Source organism: Carassius gibelio, chromosome A12 (genome assembly GCF_023724105.1).
Source record: "Carassius gibelio isolate Cgi1373 ecotype wild population from Czech Republic chromosome A12, carGib1.2-hapl.c, whole genome shotgun sequence".
NCBI classification, from domain to species: domain Eukaryota; kingdom Metazoa; phylum Chordata; class Actinopteri; order Cypriniformes; family Cyprinidae; genus Carassius; species Carassius gibelio.
This window is the reverse complement of record NC_068382.1, coordinates 12,861,708-12,883,552: the sequence shown is the minus strand read 5'-3', so window position 1 is coordinate 12,883,552 and position 21,845 is coordinate 12,861,708. Positions and strand designations below refer to the sequence as shown.

The 21,845-nt window shown below is 35.7% G+C and overlaps 2 protein-coding genes across 7 annotated transcripts; one reads left to right on the top strand and one right to left on the bottom strand.

Annotated features, from left to right (window-relative positions):
- The first annotated feature begins 1,989 nt into the window (after positions 1–1,989).
- On the top strand, positions 1,990–17,330 carry LOC128025186 (BTB/POZ domain-containing protein KCTD5-like). 5 transcript variants are annotated; one of them, XM_052611254.1, is made up of 7 exons: positions 1,996–2,521; positions 6,802–6,910; positions 7,473–7,564; positions 7,840–7,986; positions 10,533–10,658; positions 10,939–11,067; positions 17,188–17,330. In XM_052611254.1, exons 1-6 carry the CDS (start codon positions 2,045–2,047, stop codon positions 11,041–11,043), a joined length of 1,056 nt encoding a protein of 351 aa, XP_052467214.1. In that variant the 5' UTR covers positions 1,996–2,044; the 3' UTR covers positions 11,044–11,067; positions 17,188–17,330. The 5 variants fall into 5 exon arrangements, with proteins under 5 accessions (XP_052467215.1, XP_052467214.1, XP_052467212.1 ...); XM_052611252.1 differs by lacking the exon at positions 17,188–17,330 and adding an exon at positions 12,547–15,107 and having other exon boundaries at positions 1,998–2,521; XM_052611255.1 differs by lacking the exon at positions 17,188–17,330 and having other exon boundaries at positions 1,990–2,521; positions 7,840–7,938; positions 10,939–15,107.
- On the bottom strand, positions 16,606–21,732 carry LOC128025187 (cold shock domain-containing protein C2-like). 2 transcript variants are annotated; one of them, XM_052611258.1, is made up of 4 exons: positions 21,452–21,732; positions 20,793–21,002; positions 17,823–17,945; positions 16,606–17,346 (listed from the first exon to the last, which is right to left on the bottom strand). In XM_052611258.1, the coding sequence occupies exons 2-4, from the start codon at positions 20,966–20,968 to the stop codon at positions 17,184–17,186; spliced, it is 462 nt and encodes a 153-aa protein (XP_052467218.1). In that variant the 5' UTR covers positions 20,969–21,002; positions 21,452–21,732; the 3' UTR covers positions 16,606–17,183. The 2 variants fall into 2 exon arrangements, with proteins under 2 accessions (XP_052467218.1, XP_052467219.1); XM_052611259.1 differs by lacking the exon at positions 21,452–21,732 and adding an exon at positions 21,091–21,377.
- Positions 21,733–21,845: the final 113 nt, after the last annotated feature.

Sequence of the window (21,845 nt, the reverse complement as noted above, 5' to 3'; positions counted from 1 at the left end):
ATCATGGGCTCTCTCAGACCTACAATGTTACATTCATCACCATGCAGCCCCTGCTCTTTGGTTCCAGAGATCAAGCTACGGCTGGTAGTCTGGTACAGTTTATGAACAGCAGTCTAGAGCAGTGGTTCCCAAACCTGTCCTGGCGTACCCCCAACACTGCACGTTTTCTTTGTCTCCCTAATTAGACACATCTGATTCAACTCATCAGCTCATTATCACATGGGTTAATGAGCTGATGAGTTGAATCAGATGTGTTTAATTAGGGAGACAAAGAAAACGTGCAGTGTTGGGGGTGCGCCAGGACAGGTTTGGGAACCACTGGTCTAGAGGATACAGGTGCAAGACTTTGAAAAAATTTAATCAACTTTGCATCATATATTTACAGGCATTGGGAACATTTTTGCCGATAAAACTTTGCAACTGAATGCATAATACTTCCAGTCAGTGCTCGGCATGTGTTTATGCAATAAATGACTACAGTAACAATATTTGCCCTAACTTGACAGCCAAACTGATATGTCTGTTATAATGATAAAGCTCTTGGTTATAAATATAAGCAAATTACATTACAAAAATTTTTATCAATGCAGTCATTTAAGATTAAGATAAACTGAGCTGAACAACGTCAGCAGTGTCAACAAACCTTTTCACTGGAGAAAAGCAATAGCATTCATAGGGGACTTGATAAGTGAAAGTGACGTGACACTCAACCAAGTATGGTGACCCATACTCAGGCATTTAACCCATCCAAAGTGCACAACACAGAGCAGTGAACACACACAGAGCAGTTGACAGCCATTTATGCTGCAGCACCCAGGGAGCAGTTGGGGGTTCAATGCCTTGCTCAAGGGTACCTAAGTCGTGGTATTGAGGGTGGAGAGAGCACTGTACATGCACTCCCCACCTACAATTCCTGCCGGCCCAGGACTTGAACTTACAACCTTTCGATTGTGAGTCCGACTCCCTAACCATTAGGCCACGACTTCACCCTCACTTCACAAGATCTTAAATGGAGATGGATTGTTAAGTGTTTATCAGCTGTCTGTTCTCATTCTGATGGCTGATCTAATGGTCATAATAATATTAATAAAACCTAATGGTCGAAACATTGCATCATTAAATTATTTTTATGGAGCATTAACATCAGTGTGCGGACAATACGTTTGTATTTTTGCTCAATCTGATGGCACCCATTCCCTGCACAGGATTCACTGGTTAACAAGTGAATGCTAAATTTCTCCAAATCTGTTCCGATGATGAAAAAACTCATCTATATCTTGGATGCCCTGTGGGTGAATACATTTTTTAGCAAATTTTAATTTGTGGGTGAACCATTCCTTTAAAAGTATCAATTATATTAAAAGTATTATATATATATATATATATATATATATATATATATATATATATATATATATATATATATATATTACTTATATAACTCTATTCTCTGTCTTTGCAAGCTGAATAATTTCTAGCTGAATAATATTGAATTTACACCATCAATCTACACAATAAATGGATGTACAATTTTATTTTGTGTTGGAAATTATATATGGGTCAAAAGTGTGAAACATTTATTAAAAAGGCTTAAAAGGATATACCCTTCGAACCCACCTTAATATTCAGAATAGTGGTCAATCGGGTTGGTTTTCAATTGACACTTTTTAAAGCTTCTTTGATTATTTATTTATCTTTGATCATCTTTAATATGGTTAAAGTTGTTCCTCTTTTGCTTTACCAGTAGCATTCGATCTTCATCTACCGTAGGCTACTAGCTTATGTGTAAAACCTGACAATCATTTTGCCAGGAACATTTGAGAATGTGCAAGAGAGCAAGTCGACTGTCCTAAACAGGATCTTAAATACTCATTGCTGTTAATGCATAAACGCAATCAGCATCCTAGAATATGCGCAGGAACATGTAGAAGTACAAGAAGAATCTGCGCAGATTTCTGCGTCAAAAGTTCATCACCGTACATGTAGGCGGGGCGAGCACGTCTCAGGATACGAGCCAATCAAATGCCGCGCTTGTTCTACTTCCATGAAACAAACAAAACCAGCAGCACACCGCTTCACCGCGGGAGACAGAACGGCACTAGAACAGCATCGAGCCGCACCGAGAGTCCGCATACATACCGCGCACCAGCCTCTGTGTAGTGCCCTAATGGCAACGGAGGACAAAGGAAAAACGGCGGCGCCTCAGGCTTTACCGGAAACGAGATCCCTTTCAGCAACACACAACAATCTGAACAATAACAACAACAACAATAATAACAACAAAGACAACGAGGGAGGCGAAGGAGCCACAACAGCCACATCCACTACTGTTGAGCCCGGGGGCGCTGAAAATATCATAGGGAACGGTTCAACGGTTAATACAACCGGAGGCAATAACGGCAAATGGGTCCGTCTCAACGTCGGGGGGACGGTGTTTCTAACGACACGACAGACGCTGCTAAAGGAACAAACTTCATTTCTGTACCGACTGTGTCAGCAGCAGGACTTACATTCTGACACGGTAAGACAGCCAAGAGTGATGTTAGTGTATGACTGTGTGTTAATGATGCGGCGGGCGTCAGATGGATGCGCACGTGCTGCGCTGCTTAATGACGCGGACCCCCAGTGTTTGTGCTTTTGAGCAGCATCGCAGTGTTAAGCCAGAAATATCCATAATTAATGTGATCCACCTGAAGCTGATTTTGTCCAGATCTCTTGATAGGTTTATCGCCAGATCATTGGTACACCATCAATTTATTATAAGGTTGAATCTCATGAATCTCTATTTTGCATGCAGATAATAAAGCAATTATTTTTGTATTATTATTGACTAATCACTTGTTTAATATTCAACGATTTAATAATAATAATAATGATAATAATAAAGAAACTAATGTTTAAGTTATTCAATATCAATATTAATGTTATTTATATCAATATTATTCATACAATATTTGTATCAGGCAGTAATTGATGTAATCATATTATTATATTTTTTTTCATTTTAACATTATTATTTATTACATTGGTGAATCACACAGCCAATTAAGCATGTAAATCAGGAACTGTCAATTAAAATTGTGTCATCTTTTATTCATCCTAAAGTCATTCCGCACCTGTATGCATTTCTTTCTTGTGTGGAACACAAAAGAAGATATTTGGATGAAAGTTGGGAACCAAATCACATTGGAGAAATATCTTCTTCCACAGAAATAAGTTAGACAGTTTTGGAATGACATGAGGGTGAGTGAATAATGACATAATTTTCATTTTTAGGTGTAGTGTCCCTTTAAAGTTAGGATGCTTCTTGTTAAAGAGGCATAAGATAATCCAAATAAAGCATCCATATCTTTATAGAACTGATCTGTCAGAATGTAGAGCACATGCCAGGAGTTCCATTGGGACCAGAGCAAATATCACCTTATGCCAACTCTTATGTGAAGGGGGCCTTATCACTGACCCACTGCAATATTTTTTTTTTCTTCTGGCTGCAAAGGTTAATATATTACACTGTTGGCTGATGTCTTTGTGTCTGCTTGGAAGGCCCGAAACAGGATTTTATTCTAGTTAGATGTAAAATATTATTAATTTTCAATATCTCTAATACCTAAAACCTGCAAGGTACTTATTATTGTTTTACATTTTAAACACATCATGACAATGAGATAATAAATAAGGTCAGCGGATGGAGAATATATGAAATCTATGGATGATTTTGTATTGAATTGTATTTTTTGCATACCAGTATATAGAAACGGATATATTTTTGGCATGGCACCATATGTTCTCCCATGTGCCATCAGCAATGGTTTCAATTATATATTTTAGTTATTTTTTTCTCCATATTACAGTAATGAGGACAGTAATGAGTAATTTTTTTTTTGTTGTGATTTTTTTGTTTGAAAAGAATTAGGAACACATACAGACACATATACAGTGAGTCTATGTGTCTTAGTGTATGTTCTTTTTTATTTTTAACTCCCATTTACTCTTACAGCAGTAAGGCATACAAAAAGTATTAGACTTAACAGATGGTACTCTGCCTTCACAGTATCCACCACAGTATCCACCCCCTCAAAAGCTATCCTCTTATTCCCTACTCAAAGCACCTCCATCTCCACAGTAAGTGATGAGGCAGAGACGATCTCCCATCACAGCTCAGTCATTACTGGCTGCTGTGTCTATGGTGTTGTGTGCTCTCTCACTGCACATGTCACTCTTCTAATCAGATTAGAGTCATGGCACCTTGAAGGCTTCCAGCCCTCTGCACAAAAATATCTATGGAGGCTTCTCTGTTCTATTCCTGACCTGGTCTGTTCGTCATTGGTGGTTCGCATGCATTATTCCTTTTCGAATAGTTTCAAAAAGTTGATATAGTAAAATGATATATATGTATAATCCTTGTGTTGAGCAATTGTTGCTCACAGAAAATTGTATGTAATTGAGAATTTGACATTGACAGATTGTAACTGAAAATTCTGTCTTCATTTACTCACCCTTGTGTCGTTCCAAAATCATATGATTTTTTTAAAAGAAGGTATTTTGAAGAATGTTGGTAACCAAACAGTTTTGGTTTCCATTGACTTCTGTTGTTTTTTTTGACCGAACAACGGAAGTCAATGGGAACAAAAAAGTTCCACAGAAGAAAGTCAGTCATACGGTTTTGGAATGACATGAGGGTGAGTAAATGAAGAAAGAATTTCCATTTTTGGGTGCACAACCCTTTTAAGACATGGCCTTTTAATTTTTTTCATGAGGAGGTTTTGGCTATTGTTATAGTGAATATTATTAGCTAGTTCAACTATTTGAATGAAAATGTGCATAAGCCAGAATTGATGAAGTTTAAATGATTTTTTCGGCCTTCTAATAGCATGCTGTGAGGCTTTGCATGGCACAGGTCATTATGCAGTTCTGTTTTGAAATGAATAAGCTCTTTGTTTGCCTACCAGGTAGTTCCCATGGGATGCTGCTATTTCCCCATTGGGACCTGGTTTTTATACTTATATATAGCAACTGCAGAGCTTAATGTTAATGCAAGATGAGTTGAGCGCGGACACGTTTGATTTTTGTGTGTTTAGGACATATACAGTAGTATTATGTGTTAAATCCTCTTGTTCTTATGAAGTGCTGAGTGGGGGGCCAGCTTGTCTCTTCTGACTCACTGCAGGACTCATGCGCAGGTGTTGTCATGCCTGCTGTCAAGTCTAGTCATGTCTTATGTGAGGCTGCACTTCCTGTTTCGAAAATGGGATTTTTGTATGTGTGTGCAAACTGCAAATGATGTTCTGTGCTACTATTGATGTATGTAATGAAAATATCTCTTGATGCTTTTTCAACTATATGATATTTATTTTGAAGTTCATGTCCATGTTGTGAATCTGGAGTGAGTCACATGCAGGGTCCAAAATGAATGGAAGGTTAAATAAGAAAGTTTACCAGGCATAAATATTTCATATGGGCCATGCAACTGTGTGTTACATTATGTATTTGAAACTATAAATTACTGTTAATAATAAATAATAACAGTACTGTTAATTAAAAAATAAAATAATAATATTACTTTTATTAAGCAAGATCATGTTATATTGATAAAATATGACAATAAAGACATTTATAATTGTACAAAATAATCATATTTTAAATAAATGATGCTCTTTTGAACATTCTATTCATTGAAGAATTCTGGAATTATCCCAGTTTACACAAAGAAAGCAGCACAGCTGTTTTCAGCATTGATAATAACAATAAATATTTCTTGGAACAAAAAATATGCATATTAGAATGATTTCTGAAGGGTCATGTGACACTGAAAACTGGAGTAATGGCTGCTGTAAATTCAGCTTTACTATAACAGAAAAAATATTAAATAAATAAAAAAATACTAATAAAAGACTACAGATTATAGACTATAAGAATAATATTACAAATATTACTGTTTTCCCTGTATTTTTGATCAAACAGCTGCAGTCTTGGTGAGCATAAGAGACAAGTATTTAGCATTTTTGACTTGGCAAAGCCACTCTGTTTTTGTGCACGGTGAGTGTTTATTCTTTATACATGACAAATATCTTCTTTGTGGAGGTATGTTGTTCATGTTCATGCTGTGAATCTGCAAAGCGAGTTATCTTATTTATGCTTTCTTCTTTCTCTACTTAAGTGCTTTTATAACATTGCAGTGCCTCTATGCAGTCTGTTACGCCAACATCTTCCTCTTTCTATTTACCTTTTTCACTCTAGTGCGCTTCTGTGCACACTCTGTTTTTCTTATTGCTGTTTGTGGGTTTTGAGTGCTCATGCCCTGGGCTCAGTTGTGTAATGTTCTCTTTTGGGCATGTTGTAGACTACATGATGTCCTGCTCTTGCTAGAGCTGTGCCGAGTTATTAAGGTTCATTCAATGCAGAGAGGAGACTCCAGCCATTCTGGAACAACAACTGTGGCCATGCTAATGTGACCTGCGCTCACTGCCACTTTCCACATGCCCTTTGCGCTTTCTTTTCTCTCTTGTGCCAAGTCACATTTTTATCCCCTGGGGCGATGTACTGCTCAGTGCATCCTGTACATCAGTTAAACAGCTTCAGCACTGACTCAGTGGTACATTTACATAGGGAATTTCCTGACAGTCACCACATTATTAAATAGTAACTAATATTAATAAAATGTTAAATGCATCATGATTAAACAATGTGTATTTATTGTTACATAATATTAGTCCTACATATTTGATGAAATTATATTTATACATTTATATAGCCAATAATGAAATATCTTATTATTGAGAGAGCTACGATCTCTTTGTGTAGGATGAAAGTGGTGCTTATGTGATTGACCGAGACCCCACCTATTTTGGTCCCATACTCAACTATCTGCGACACGGGAAGCTGGTTTATAACAAGGAGTTGGCAGAAGAAGGTCTGTTAAATCACTTTCTTAACTGTTGTTAGTGTATGCTTTTTAAAATGGATGGGCATATTTTAATATTATACTGTATAATTTATATTTAATATTAACACATCATAATTAGGAATGCATAGTTACCATATGATTATTAATTGTATTAATTTTTAAAGTTGTCAATATTTCACATTTTCATTTAGCTTAAGGTTTTTTACATATTTACATTTTATTTTATAAAAAATCTTTTGATAATAGTTTGTTAACTGCACTATTAGTTGATTTTGGATACTTAATTGTACATTTTCCCTGTTTTTTGTATTTAGTGTCTAATTTGATCTTTGAAAAACACTTGAATATGTTTAGCAAATCTCCAAATGAATATCCATTTTTCATACTGTACATTATAATGTAGTGATGCCTAAATTTACGTGTAGCATTTACAACAATTCATTTATTTATTGTTTTATTGGGAATTTATTTGGAATTCCAGTATTGGAGCATATCTAGTCAAAACACCACATAGCCGTAACAAAGTCCAAGTTCAGTTTTTAAAAGCAAAGTGTGTCTGTGCCTTCAGGTGTCTTGGAGGAGGCAGAATTCTACAACATCACACCGCTGATTAAATTAATCAAAGAGAGGATTCTTGAGCGAGACTCCAAGGCCACACAGGTAATTAGCAGGGCCTTTATCATGCCTCCACATACCTCCCAAAAATAGCATTTAGTTTTGTCATTAGTATCAATTTATTCAATTGTATTGCTGTCCATCTCAGTTTCTACTGTACATGAATGACTATATTTACGTGCTTATGCAACAGCCATCAGTTTCCCACCCACTCATGCTTTTCTTTTCATACTTGCCTTTTGGCATCATCCTTTACTTCCCACCACACTCCTTTTATACACTTCACCAGTCTTCACCCTCTCTCTCCGTCTCTCTTACAGCAGGTGCCACCAAAGCATGTGTATCGGGTGTTGCAGTGTCAGGAAGAGGAACTGACCCAGATGGTGTCCACCATGTCGGACGGCTGGAAGTTTGAGCAGGTCAGCGTGCGCACCTGCCGAAAACCCCGCCCCGGACTGCTCTGGACTGTGGGTTGGACTGACACTGAGTCGATTTCCCTTCCCCTGACCCTAATGCTCCCAGTGTCAAATTCTCCCCTCAGATTCAGAGTCCAGAAACTTAGCTAATGTTTGAAATTAAACTTTGTCCCATTTGCATTCAACTAGATTTTAAATGGTCAGTTGCACCAAACCCTTTTAATCATATTATGCGGGGTGGGGGGGATGGGTTGTGCAAAATGACAAATATGTGATATTATTCTGGCTTTGTCAGTATGTAGTTTTGCGTATCCCCAATGATATTGTGCACTTTAGACATGAGCAAAACTACAAAGTAATAAGGCTGATTCATGGCCCACCATATACCAATCAGAAGTGTTTCTTAATGGGACAGTTCACTCAGAAATAAAAATTCTCTAATTTTACTCCGTGTCAAGCTATTGCAAACCTGTATGCATTTCTTTCTTCTGTGAAACAGAAAATAATTTTTGAGGAACATTGGTAACCAAACAATGTTGGTGCCTGCCTATTGAATTCCATTGTATGGACAAAGACACTAACAAACAGATGTCTCTCAAAATATCTTTTTTTGTGCTGCACAGAAGAAAGTCGTAAATGATGACAGAAAGTTCATTTTTGAACTATCCATTTAAAGAGGTAATATGATGCTTTTTAAAAAATAACTATTTCGTCTATTTCGTGTAACAATATGTTGACATGCTTTAATGTTCCAAAAACACATTATTTTTCAAATACTGTACATTATTGTAGGTCCTCTATGCCCTGCCTCTCACAAACAGGTAGTTTTCTACAAAGTCCCTCCTTACGACAAGTGCAGTCTGCTCTGATTGGCCAACTGACCCAGTGCATTGTGATTGGCCAACACCGAAGCACTCGTCGGAAATATGATGCCTCTTTCCATAATAGCGAGCTTCATCTTTCAAAATAAATGTAAAGATAGTTAATAATGTCCTTAGTTTTACCATTAACTCAAGCCTGAAAGTGAAACGTAACAGACACAGTGATGAAGCTCATATGTGTTTGTAGTACACAAGCCACGGACGGTTAAGACAGCTGACTCCACTGTGATGTGACCCTCTCTCAAAACATACTTACAGTAGCTGATTTAGAAGGGCCAGATTGTCGTAGCAAAGTCAGAATGACCTCCTCTCCTAAGTTCACGAAACGGTCATCCATCAAATGTGTTGCTATTCTGTTGTAATCTTAAAGGTACTGTATGTACGTTTTTGACCCAACTAAAGCATAAAAATGCCATAATAGGTTTGCAGATATTTAAGAAACATGCTAAGTTAACATACGTGTTTATTTGAAAAACAATGCTACAGTCAGTTATTCTCCTTTCAAAATGTGCGTTTCGGGCCGGAATGTCGGTCTCCGTTTTGGTTTGTGAAACCCACCCACTGCCAGTTTAACCAATTGCCAGTTGGCACAAACATTGCATATTTCATTTCATTCATCGTCAAGTGCGCTCGTTCCTGTTGGTGTCTTCAATCTGGCAACCTGTGTGTGCATCAAGTCTGAAGAGGAGGGACTGGGTGAAAAAAAACTAAGAGCAGCCGCTGCTGAACATGATGCAAATCTGACACCCATCATATTTTCTCACAAACCTTTTCTGGCCTGCTTCAGGCTTAAAGTCTCTACTAATGAGCTGACGAGTTGAATCGGGTGTGTTAGATGAGGGAGAGTTCAGAGACATGTTCCTAAATGTGACTCATATATAACAAAAACTTACATGCACAGTTTTAAGGTAGCTTTAATCACCTTTTTTGTAACTTTATGATTTAACTGACAACATAACTATGACATTGCATGCTCGTAGTTTCATTTGTGCTTTAATATGATCAAACGGTTTAATATAATACAGCATGCGCCACCATATTTGTGCATGCAAGACCGGAAAATAGTTTTTTATTGAGAAATGGCCTGACAACATCTCATCTGACTTCTCATCAGTTCACTGTTGTTCTAATGATATCACCTGTACCTTTACCACATTCATTTGACTAACACCTGGCGCTGAGGTAAAGTTGGAGAGCATGTCTGAAAAATCTCCCATTTGACGTGGTCTTAAAGAATATCAAGAACAAGAGACAGAAGCACCAGATGTGAGTGGGGTGGCCAACCCTAGTTTCGCCTATGTGTTAATTGCATTAAATATTTTTTTACGCATTAACATCACTGGTTTACACAAAAATTATGCAAACATTATGCAAACCAGGCTTAAGAATAAGACAATTTCAGCACTATCAATATGTCAAACACCTCTGAGAAGTTATTATTTTGCTTTAAAGTACACCCATTTACATTGGATGTAAATTACATCTAAAACAAACTGAAAAGAAAACTTGGTAAACCTCACAAATAGTTTCTTGTTAAATGACTATTTGCCCAAGTTATATTATCTCTAATAATGTTTTTGGCACAGCTGACCAGGCATTGCATCCTTCTTGATGTTTTCCTTCATTTCCTAACCCCTTTCCTTCAGTCCCAAGTACCTCATGATGAAAGACCTCTCTCTCTCTCTCTCTTTCTCTCTCTCTCTTGGCTGTTACAAGATGGTGAACATTGGCTCATCTTACAGCTATGGAACAGAGGACCAGGCTGAATTTCTCTGTGTGGTGTCGAAAGAGCTGCATACCTCAGGTGGAGGTTTGGGGACAGAGCAGAGCCACAAGACTAAGGTTCGAGGACCTACAGACACACAAAATCATTTTACGCACTCGTGCCATCTCACAAACACTAAAGCACAGTTCCAGTGACTCATTCCTCCGAAACATGCTTACAGCGTACAAAATCTGCATCTTTTCATCTCAATCCACATCAGTAGCCTTGAGATCCATTTGCACACCTACTCTTCACATATTCATAAATCTTTTTTTTTTTTTTTGCTATGCCATCATCTGTCGTGCTGCGATCCCTCTGGTTTCTGTTCACCCTGTTGTCCACTCATAACACGACTAGACCTCGGACACACAGGTGGAGGATGGAGCGAGGGAGGAAGAGGAGGATGAGGAGGAGGAAGAGGGAGAGAGAAATGCCACCCCCAATGAGTGGATTAGAGATTAGCAGAAACATGTGTCAAAGGAATTGGTGAGGAAATGCCGACTGTGATGTTGGTTGTATTAGTGGTAGATGTCTTTAATCTAGCAGTCGGACAGTTTCGGTAAATTGCATTTCAGTGCATCAAATTAAACTATCTCTTATGAACAACAGTAAATCTATATGGAATTGTTTGACTGTTAAAATAGTCCTCTCATGTAAGGTGGTAGTTTTACTTCTCTTTTATGAACAGTGCATTGAAATGCAATAGCCTTCACCTCGTAGAAACTTCCAAGCATGATTTTCTTTTAAGTAACTCTATTAAAAACAATTCATAAGTGTGAGGACAATCTATTGTACAACTTGGATAAATATAGCTTTAAAAAAAAAAGGGATTTTTAACACAGGTCGTTCCATGACTCCTCAATATTTAGCACAGCGTCTGTTCCATGGACTGCCATTGTAAATCACTGCCATCTCCACCCATATCCACATCTTCAGCAAAACTGATCTTTGTGTTATATGGAATATACAAGGTGGCATATTTGACAATCTACACTACCCATATTAGAAATGATTATTAATTATATATTTCAGTAGACATACACTGCTATTTAAAAGTTTGGGGTCTGTAATATTTTTGACATCATCTATGCTCACCCAAGGGTGCATTTATTTGATCAAAAATACAGATAAAGATGTCGAGTAACACTGTTCTGTCAGGGGATGTTACAGAGTCCTTAAAGGGACACAGACTGTGTGTATTTCTTCTTATTGCAAAGGTCCCTTTAGGGGCTCTGTAGGATGTAAAAAAAAATGCATAGCTAAAGTTGATTTTTAATGATATGCCTGACTGTTTTACACATTATAAAACAGATTGTTTTGGGATTCTAAAAAATGCTGCTGGTTTTTCGAATGATCTTTTATTGAACAATATGGCAGTGTGTTTTGTCCTCGGGGCAATGCAGGTAAATGCATTTATTTAGAATCTTAATCATCAAACCAACATTTAACACGGTAAGTGTTGCTAATACATGCAGTAAATAACTGGATATGGTGCAGTAAAGTTATCCAATCACAGCAGTAGGCTTTTACTTCCGTTTCTGCTAAGTGTTTTTCACAGAGAGTGAACATTTGTACAAATATTAGATCTTTTTGGTACAAAAAACTTTGCAAAATTTATGATCTAACCTTGAAACAATACAAACTGCATTTTATGACCCCTTTACTACATTTCACCCCTTTACTACATTTCTTATTATTAATTCTGAAAAACAGTAGTCTTGCTATATATTTTTGTTGATACTGTGATACTTTTAATCAATTCCAATAAGATTCAGAAGAACAGCATTTATTTAAAATCTATTGTAACAACATTATAAAGGTCTTTGTCACATTTGCTCAATTTAATGCAATTTTTGAATATAATATAATTAATTTTTTTTTTTTTTTTTTTAATCTTACTGACCACAAACACTTGAACGGTAGTGTGTTTCTGTGTCTATAAGATCTTTTCCAACTCTCTTGCAGCTGTTCCAGATCCATGGATCCCGGCTGTAGGATGCAAAGAAATTTATTTTTCTAGATATCCATTTTATCATGTGCTCATGATGCTGTTTTTATAGCCATACTTTTTGAATAACGGGTATTACCGGGAGACAAGAACTTCACATCCAGCAGCAAAAAAACAAAAAAAATGTTTTAAATTGAAATGTTCCTGAAAGAAAAAAAGTACTTAAGGTATTAAAAAAGACACTGTTACTTACAGTTACTATCTTAGTACATGGCCTGTTACCAAAGAGCGCAACCTAGTTATGGGATACTTCACAAAATATAAAGCATTTAACAAAAACTAAAGAACTTTAGTCTGGTTTAGTCAGGAAATACATTGTCATCAAGGATGGAAAGACTGTGTGGATTTGAGACTGTAATCAGTTATTTAGAGTTTAGGTTTTGCACTTTTGTTATAGCAGAAGAAGGGCGGCTCTGCTACATGAACAGGTCAAGTTCTGTTCCATTTAGCATCAGCTGTGGGTAAAGTGCCATCAGTGTCACCCTGGCAGACCACCAGCTGTACACTTTAGCCCCATTTACAGTCTGCGGCGGTTCATTTTGATAGTCGCTGGCGCCAGCTGGAAGGTCAGAGTGTCGTTAGAGGTCATGATATTACAGGGCTCGGGATGTTGTGCTTCTGCTTGTGTTTGTTAGGGATTTTTAAAAGGTCCTGTGCAGAGTTTACTTAAAATGAAGTTCAGATAATGTGCTGGATTATGATATTGTGTCACTTGTTAATGTGTTTTGTGTGAAGGCTAGATTGCTTTCAAAGGAACAAAGCCTGGCAATCAATATCGCTCAAATCGACATGCCTCAATTCAACAAATGATCAAGCACTTTTGCTCCCTTTAGTCTACAGCCGTGCATACTAGCATTCTTTGGGTTTTTTATGTGCTGTGGGCTGGTTTGCATGCATAAGCTTGTATTATTAAATATGCTATAGTTTTGCACAAATTTGCAAAGATACAGTGGCCCCAAAACATCATTGAACACTTAAGCCGCATTTAAACATATATGAATGTAATTGCATTAAATAACAGAATAGCAAACCAAGTGGCTGATAGCCAAAGCCACTTTGTAAGAAGGAAGTTTATTAGCTTTTTGTAGTTACTCTGATGGCAAACTGGTTTCATTGATCATGTATATGCTAAAAAAATTTCCTTGGGACCAGTCGATTAAAAATAATTGAAAGAAATGCTTAGTTCTGAGAAAAGATCATGCTTCATTTGTTTGCAGATGCCACTTGGTCTGATATTTCCTATTTAATGCAGTAAAATTCATTTTTAAATGCGTTTTAAATGTCACTTAAGTGTTTAGAAACTATTTGGATGGGTAAAATAATTTGTTGTCATGTTTGATGACAGCATTATCAGTCAAGACTGATTTAAAATTGTCTTTTTGTAAACATTATATTTTAATCTGTTTGCAATCGCAACAAGACCTGTTACGATTATAATTGCATTTCTACAGAGGAAAAGGGTGTTTGCAAACACAATTTTGTAGCTCAGTGTGTTACTGGGTCAATCGATTCTTACTCTGTCCCCGTTAGCTGCCACTATGTTCTAGAACTGTGAGGATAATAATTGTGTCTAGACAGAGAACAGTGAACTATCTGAAACCGAGATACCAGACTCCAACTGTTTAGATGCAACTGATGTAGAAGCAGCAAAAGTTTTGATACAAAAGACATCTTATTAGCCTGTCAGTGCTGTAGTCATTTCTTTAAAGTTTGTACTGGTGTGTTGAAACAATCTTATCACTGCATTGAATTTTAGAAGTATGTTTTAATTTGAAAGTTGATCTTGTAAGTGTTGACAGCATTATTTTATATGGCCTTTTTTTATAATCATACTGTGTCATCATTTGTATTTAATTTAGTCTTATAAATGTCAGATTATGTTGCTTGTCAGGGCACAGGTGATGTTTTGGTTTATATTGAATTTTATTTTGTACACATGTAATGCTGATTTAATTTTTTACGCTTTTGTTTCATGTATGTTATGTTACAGTGTCATCAAAATTAAGTAATAGTTTGCCCTCTTACTTTCATGTTCGACTATTTTTATATTTATAGGCAGTTTGTATGCCATACTTCCACTCTTGAGCTCTCACATTTCACTTATTTATTAAATCTGGGATGTTTATTGGCTTATTTGATTCTTCTTGGTTTAAAAGTTAATAGAATTGTATTTATTTTGTGTTTTCTTTATATGTGTACTTTAGATGTGATGTACTTTAATTCATACACACTGTATATTTCATGACTTTTGATTAGCATTGAAAGCACATTAGCTTGTCGAGACAAACCCCTCAAATTAAGAAAACATTTAGTAATAAAAACTTAAAATTGCAACCGGGCACAGACCCTTAGTAGTGTATGTATGCCAAAGAAAATTAGATTAATGTTTCTCCTCAGCCAAGAGAATATCTTTTAGCACAGAAAACATTCGTGAATTAGATGTCCAAGCAGCATTATTGTGTAAAAAGTTGTCAGAATAATTCGAATAAAATTCAGAGGAATTTTTCTTTCACAAAAATTCTGCCTTGTCTGAAGTATTTATCACGTTTGTTATGTTTTCATGAAAATTAAATATCTTACCTCTGAAACACTGTTGCACTCACATGCTCCATGAACACTGACTAACAGCAGATATGCTGCAGTTTGTACAGTGCTTAAAATCACTGCATGCAACATTACAATACAACAGAAATGACAGTTCTGTTAGCAAGATGCTTATAGGGCAGAGTGTTCTTAGTGTTTAGCGTTGGCTTTACAGGTATCTGCTAAAACCCGGTCTGGATCCTCCGGCTGCTCTGGTGCAATCCATTTCCACTTCCACTATGAGCTTCCTGCGATGTGCTGAAAGGGTGTTTCTCTTCCACAAGCTGGAGGGCCGCTTCTCTAGACATGTCTTTATCATTTGAGACAGGTACTGCTGCAGATTCTGTAAGTTTTCCTTGCCAGAAGGAAAGTTCACAGTGATGAAATCTAAGTAATGAGTTCAAAGTCGAGTTTTAAGGATGAATTAGGATCATAAAATGGTAAACACGCTGTTGGAGGTGAAATTCAGTAAAAACAATATGATGTTCCTTGTGGAGGGTGTTAATGATCGTCTTCTGGACAACTGTCAAGTCAGTAGTCTTCCCCATAATTGTGGTTGCATGTTCTAAACTAGCCGAAGAGGTACCAAGTATTTATACTTAAAATTAATCAAACTAAGCTCAAAATGGAATATTCAAATTTTTTGAGATAATGAATTTTTAATTTTCCTAAGCTGTAAGTGGTAACCATCAGAATTAAAACAAAAATAACTCTTGAAATATTTCAGTTTGTGTGCAATGAATCTAGAATACAAGAAAACGTGCTTTTTAAATTAAATTACAAAAAATAATGACCTTTTCCATGATATTCTATTTTTTTTAGATGCACCTGTAAAGAGAGACCTGACAATCTTCCATAGTGGGATTTCTATCTTTCTGAAGTCCTTGTCCCAACAATTACTGATCAGCATGATCACCTGGAGAAACCAAGTAATATGGGACCTATAGTTACCTCACTTAGCTGACAAAACTGGTGAAAAGTACATTAAATATATATCTTTAATTAACATAAACATTTATATTTAAGTATAAAGGAAACTGGGAAACACTTTTCATGTGTTAATTCATTAGTTAGCATGGAGTAAGAATGAACAATACTTCTACCTAATTATTCATCTTAATGTTAATCTCAGCGTTAACTACTACTACTAAGTTGTATTTGTTAACATGACTTAATACACTGTGAACTGACATGAATATTTTATTAATATGAACAAAGGTTAATAAACGCTGTGAAATAAATTGTTCATTCTTAGTTTATGTTAGTTAATGCATTAACTCATGTTAACAAATGAGACCTTATTCTAAAGAGTTACCCAAAAATGTATATTTAATATTTTCAGTCATACGCGCTGAAAGACAGAACACACAGGAAACCTTCATCCAGCGCCGGATAACTTCCTTGGGAAGTTTCATAAGCACTTCAAATAAACATTCATGTTATTTCAGTTTTATTAGAATTATCATAAGAAGTATTGTTCTTGACAAAATTGACTACTGTGATTTTGGGATTTGTAGTTTTCTTACAGAAAACTATTATCCGTCCTGTCAATCACAATTAAAGAAATGGAAGGAAGTTTTCACTGATGTGCATTAATTGATTTGAGGAAATCAGTTTTACATAAATGACTTGAACATACACTTCACAATGAACTTAAATGTCTCTGTACATAAAATGTAAATAATAAATACATTATTAATTACATAAAAATGACAATAGGGCAACACTGCTGCTTTTTATTTCACAGTTATGTTATGTTCTGCCAATGCTATATTAAAGCTCGTCTGACTTGCATCCCAAAACATTTTCCAAACAGATTTCTCACTGACTTCCTGTTGCTTATTTGCCAGGCCGGAGAAAACAACAGTTGCATAACCCTAATTGCTATTCCATCCCTATCCTACTTACACACAACACCATTTTACACCAGCACAAGGACCTCCAGTTAAACCCTTCTTTTTATCTCTCCCTCTCTGCCTTTATTCTTCTGTTGGGCTCTGAAATGCGTGAGCTAGGAGCTGATAACTTGCCCAGACCAGGTCTCGTGCTTCCTTCCGGAAGACAGGTTGGTGATGACCACCTCAACGGCTTGGAACTTTATGTTCTTGGGAGGAACAGGACACACTTTGTAGGTCACCTCATCCCCCTCCATCGGCACATATTCACCCTCAATGCTACAAAAAAAAGAGAGTATATAAAATAATATAATAAAATATAATATATATGTGTGTATGCTGTCAGAACGATTAATCACTGTTAATAAATGTTTGTGTTTACATAATATAAGAGATTTGTACTGGGTATGTTTATATGTATATATTTAAGAAATATTTGCATGTGTACATATATTCATATTTATATATGATTTATTTTATAGATAAATATATTATACATATATTTCTTAAATAAATACATTATATATATATATATATATATATATATACACACACACACACACACACATATATATAAATATACACAGTACACACTTACATAAATTATATAAACACAATATTAATCATGATTAATCGATTTGACACCATATATATAATATTTAAAAACTTTCTCTAATATTTAAAAATATTATTAAAAAGAAATTGATATAATATTTTAAGATGCTAAACTAAAAAGTTTTATATTTCATTCTTACTCTGAGATGTGAACAAATATGTCTTCTCCTCCATGGGAGGGGCGAATGAATCCATGACCTTGTGACCTTGAGAAGTTCTTGCAAATGCCCTTGAAGACGGGTCCAGATTTGGCTCTTACAGACCTGAGAAAATACCAGAGTAAAGAGGCTCCAGAATCAACTTATATGATTCCTATGATAAATATAAGAGCAAAACATCTCCTTATGCTTCATTGAATTTAACACAACAATATATGGTTTATCCTTTCTAACAAAGATTGTCCAATATAATTTTTTTCAATGCATTTTTTCTATGCCATTTTACAATATAGACAATTATTTTTATTATTATATTTATATGTATTTTAGCATCCATTAGCCAATATGCAGAACTCCCTCCAAACTTTTTTTTGCTATCATTTTATTTCTGCTTTTGACATTAATAAATAATCATTACAATAATAAAAATGCATTATAAATTGTGTGTGTGTGTGTGTGTGTATATATTGGGGGGTTGTGGTGGGCAATATGGAAAAATATTACATCACAGGTTTTTTTTAAAATACCACGATTTTATCACAATTCTTAGTCATGTTTGTTTTACTATTTTACAAGTTGTCTGAGCATTACAGCCAAACTAATTTCCCTATTATAAAGACAAAGTATTTCAAGATAACAAAACAAAAAAAAGAATGGCAGATATTTAGGCCAAAGAGGGCGAAGATAAAAATCTTTGCTCTTATTTTTTAATAACAAAGATAAAAGAATTACAAAGATATACAGTATATTACAACTACAAATTATATACAAATAAATCAAACAGTGCTTTTGTTTCAGGTACAATAGGTGTATTTAGCAGAAGCATTCAAGAAACTGAATGAACAAATATAAAAATCAAACACTATATAAACTGATTCTTAAAGCAACTGTATTAAATTTCTTCAGTCAATAGCAAAGAGTGATTTTTCTCTTTGTGTTTTGTTGTTTTATTAACGTTAAAGGAATAGTTCACCCAAAAATAAAAAATTCTGTCAGCTGTGTCAATTCTGTCAATGTTTTATAACTATTTACTCACTCAAAGGTGGTTTTAAATCTGAATGAGTTTATTTCTTCTGAACTTTAATGCTATTTTGAGGAACGTGGAAAACCAAACAGTTGCTGGTACACAGTCACTTCCATAGTATCTTTTGCTACTATCAAATTCAATGTGGACCAGCAACTATTTGGTTACCCACATTCTTCAAAATATCTTCTCTTGTGTTCAGCCCAAGAAATAAATTAATACAGGTTTGGTACAACGTGACAGTGAGTAAATAATGACAGAATTGAAATTTTAGGGTGTTCTATCCCTTGACAGTAATGACAGTAGGCTGCATGTTTAATAGGTGCACTGTCCCTTTAAGACCTGCACGCACCTAATATACAGGTACGTATACATTTTTCTCTCAACTGTTTACTTTTAATTTAGACATAACCAACTGAGTCTACATGTAAACATTTCGTGTTTTGACAGTATTAGTGCAAAAGATAAATTAGTTCAATAATCAGATGCTGTTTGACAGGCTTTAGTGTGCGCACTTTGGGTGTATGCGGCGCTCAGAAAAGCACAGGTCAGACCAGACATATTTATATAACATTATAATATTAATCTTGTCAGAATTTTGTCTTCTACACAATGGTCACATTTTCATATTTCATTTTATTTTATTTTATTTCATTTGCTCTGAGATGTCATAAATGGCTGATATCTTTTTTCCCTCTTTGTCACTTATCAGAAGACCTGATACTCAGATTCCAAAATTAAGTATTTGTAATTGGATTAAATTATATTTTATAATACTTGTAATAAGACTGCAGTTACTTTTTTATTGATTACATGATTACATATTATTCACACAGCAATAAATTATTCATAATTTAAATTCCTCCCTAATTCTTCTTTTTCATCTCTATTAAATGTTCCATTCTAAAATACCTACCACTTATATCAAATCAGAAAGTCTTGTGGCCATTCACAAAGAGACCAGTCACTAGTCAAGTAGCTATAAAGCATTTGACCATTGCATGTACAAAAATCATTTCTGGTGTAAGAAGTGTTTCAGCACTGAATCAGCTTAAAGGTTATTGATGACATGCCTCTGAAATTTGACTTTTTGCACCATTACAATACTTATAGGCAACTAGTCATCATATCTCTAGTTCTTTAATATATTTGCATTGTACTAAAGTGTGTTCATTTTCAATGGGTATATATATGCGGCTGAAACAGGTAGCCTAGTGCATCCCAAATTTTTCAACATGAACATTTTAATATAACATTATAGTCATTATGGCCTATGGCCTTCAGAAAAATGTTTTTTGAGGACGTGGGGTAGAGCACAATAAGCCCCTGTGGCACGGCCTAAGCTTTTGTTCTTAATGGCATTTTTTTTCTTACATTACTTTTACTTTTATACTTTAAGTAGTTTTGAAACCAGTACTTTTACACTTTTACTTGCGTAAAAAGCTTGAGTTGATACTTCAACTTCTACAGAAGTCTTTTTAAACCCTAGTATCTATACTCCTACTTGAGTAATGAATGTGAATACTTTGACACCAGTGCAAGTAATGTTTAATGCACTTCATGTGGTTAATAACAACGAATGGAACACATTTTCTTACTCTTTGTATTTTTAGATGGTACAAGATTATCCTATTTAAATCAATGTGATAAATGAGTAAGGTCAAAAGTAATCTAAAAGTAGTCTGATTATACGTGTAACATTAACATGTGTAATGTGATGGATAACGTTATTAACTTCAGTTTTTGTCATGTCAACTGGAATCAGTAACAGACTACAATTTGTAAGTAATCTACCCAGCTCTGCTGATACTGAAGAAGAAAGCAGAAAAGTGTCAATTTCTGTAAAAATAAATAAATAAGTAATCTATTTGTATTACATTCACTCAAAGTACATGAAATGCTTTTACACTGTTAACACAGGTACTCACGCTGAATAGGTGCGTGTGCGTTTAGTTGGCAGTGGACTAAGAGGTTCCCCTGTTTGGGGCGGTTTCCTCTCCAAGACATTACTGCCCTCTCTCAGGAAAGGTAATGAAAGTGAGACAGGTTTATGTGGGCAGTGCGGCTTTCGATCAGATGTAGACGTGCTGTCTGAATCAGCCATTGGCGTGAAGTTCACTGGAGATGAGATGAGGCCTCTGTGGTTTTGAAAAACAAACAAACAACATTTATTATATGTGATATGAAACATTAAACAGTTGCTCTGAAATATCCATCCTGCCTGACTTGATCTGCTGTACGTGTTGTGTTGTTCTCTCTGCACTCCAGCTGCATCAGGACCACATCAGATCTTATTACTCGGGGCGACTGTTTTCCCCTTCATTCCGTTTCCCTTTCATTGTTTTCCAATGCGCCAAGGGTTTCTAAGAAAGACCAATCATCTGTGTACTGCAGACTCAATGTCAGCCTAATCGACAATGACTGTGATTGAACTGTGAGGACGTGTGTTTTATTCTCATGTTATCATCCCGCTCAACAATGCAGGTTGTTGACAAACGTAGTCCCCAGTATGCGACACCACAACAGTTAAGGCGTATTCGTAATATATGGACAGAAAAATATAATATGATAGCGATGAAATTCTTACCGTACTGTACGTTATAGCGGATACCAATCTGCTTGATATCTGTCGCTTGATATCTCGATCTATGTAACGTTAAATATATCTAACGTTACATAGCTACATTAGAATCCAGAACTATTAAAGGCCTGAATACTATCATTCGTGGTCCACATATTCGCTTCAATAGACCCCTACGTAGCGGTAGCACACAATAAAAGAGGTTATGGGACTGGGAGGAGAGGGAGGGACACCCCATCAAAACTGAACGCGAGAGACGCGACGCGACAAAACAAAAACGCTCCAATTATAATCAAAGACGCTACAAAGCAAGCGACAGAATCCTGACGTCAGTCTTCAGTCGACCAATCAGAGTACCCATAATGTAATACAGGCGCGTTCTAGTTTTGACGCGACGCAA

Bases quoted from the DNA above. Each gene is read 5' to 3' on its own strand.
- LOC128025186 (XM_052611254.1), top strand. From the start codon at position 2,045: ATGAAACAAACAAAACCAGCAGCACACCGCTTCACCGCGGGAGACAGA. The intron at 2,522-6,801 runs GTAAGACAGCCA...CTCTTTGTGTAG, and splicing joins AGGACTTACATTCTGACACG to GATGAAAGTGGTGCTTATGT. The intron at 6,911-7,472 runs GTCTGTTAAATC...CTGTGCCTTCAG, and splicing joins CAAGGAGTTGGCAGAAGAAG to GTGTCTTGGAGGAGGCAGAA.
- LOC128025187 (XM_052611258.1), bottom strand. From the start codon at position 20,968: ATGGCTGATTCAGACAGCACGTCTACATCTGATCGAAAGCCGCACTGC. The intron at 17,946-20,792 runs GTGAGTACCTGT...GTATTTTCTCAG, and splicing joins CGCACACGCACCTATTCAGC to GTCTGTAAGAGCCAAATCTG. The intron at 17,347-17,822 runs GTAAGAATGAAA...TTTTTTTTGTAG, and splicing joins ATATTTGTTCACATCTCAGA to CATTGAGGGTGAATATGTGC.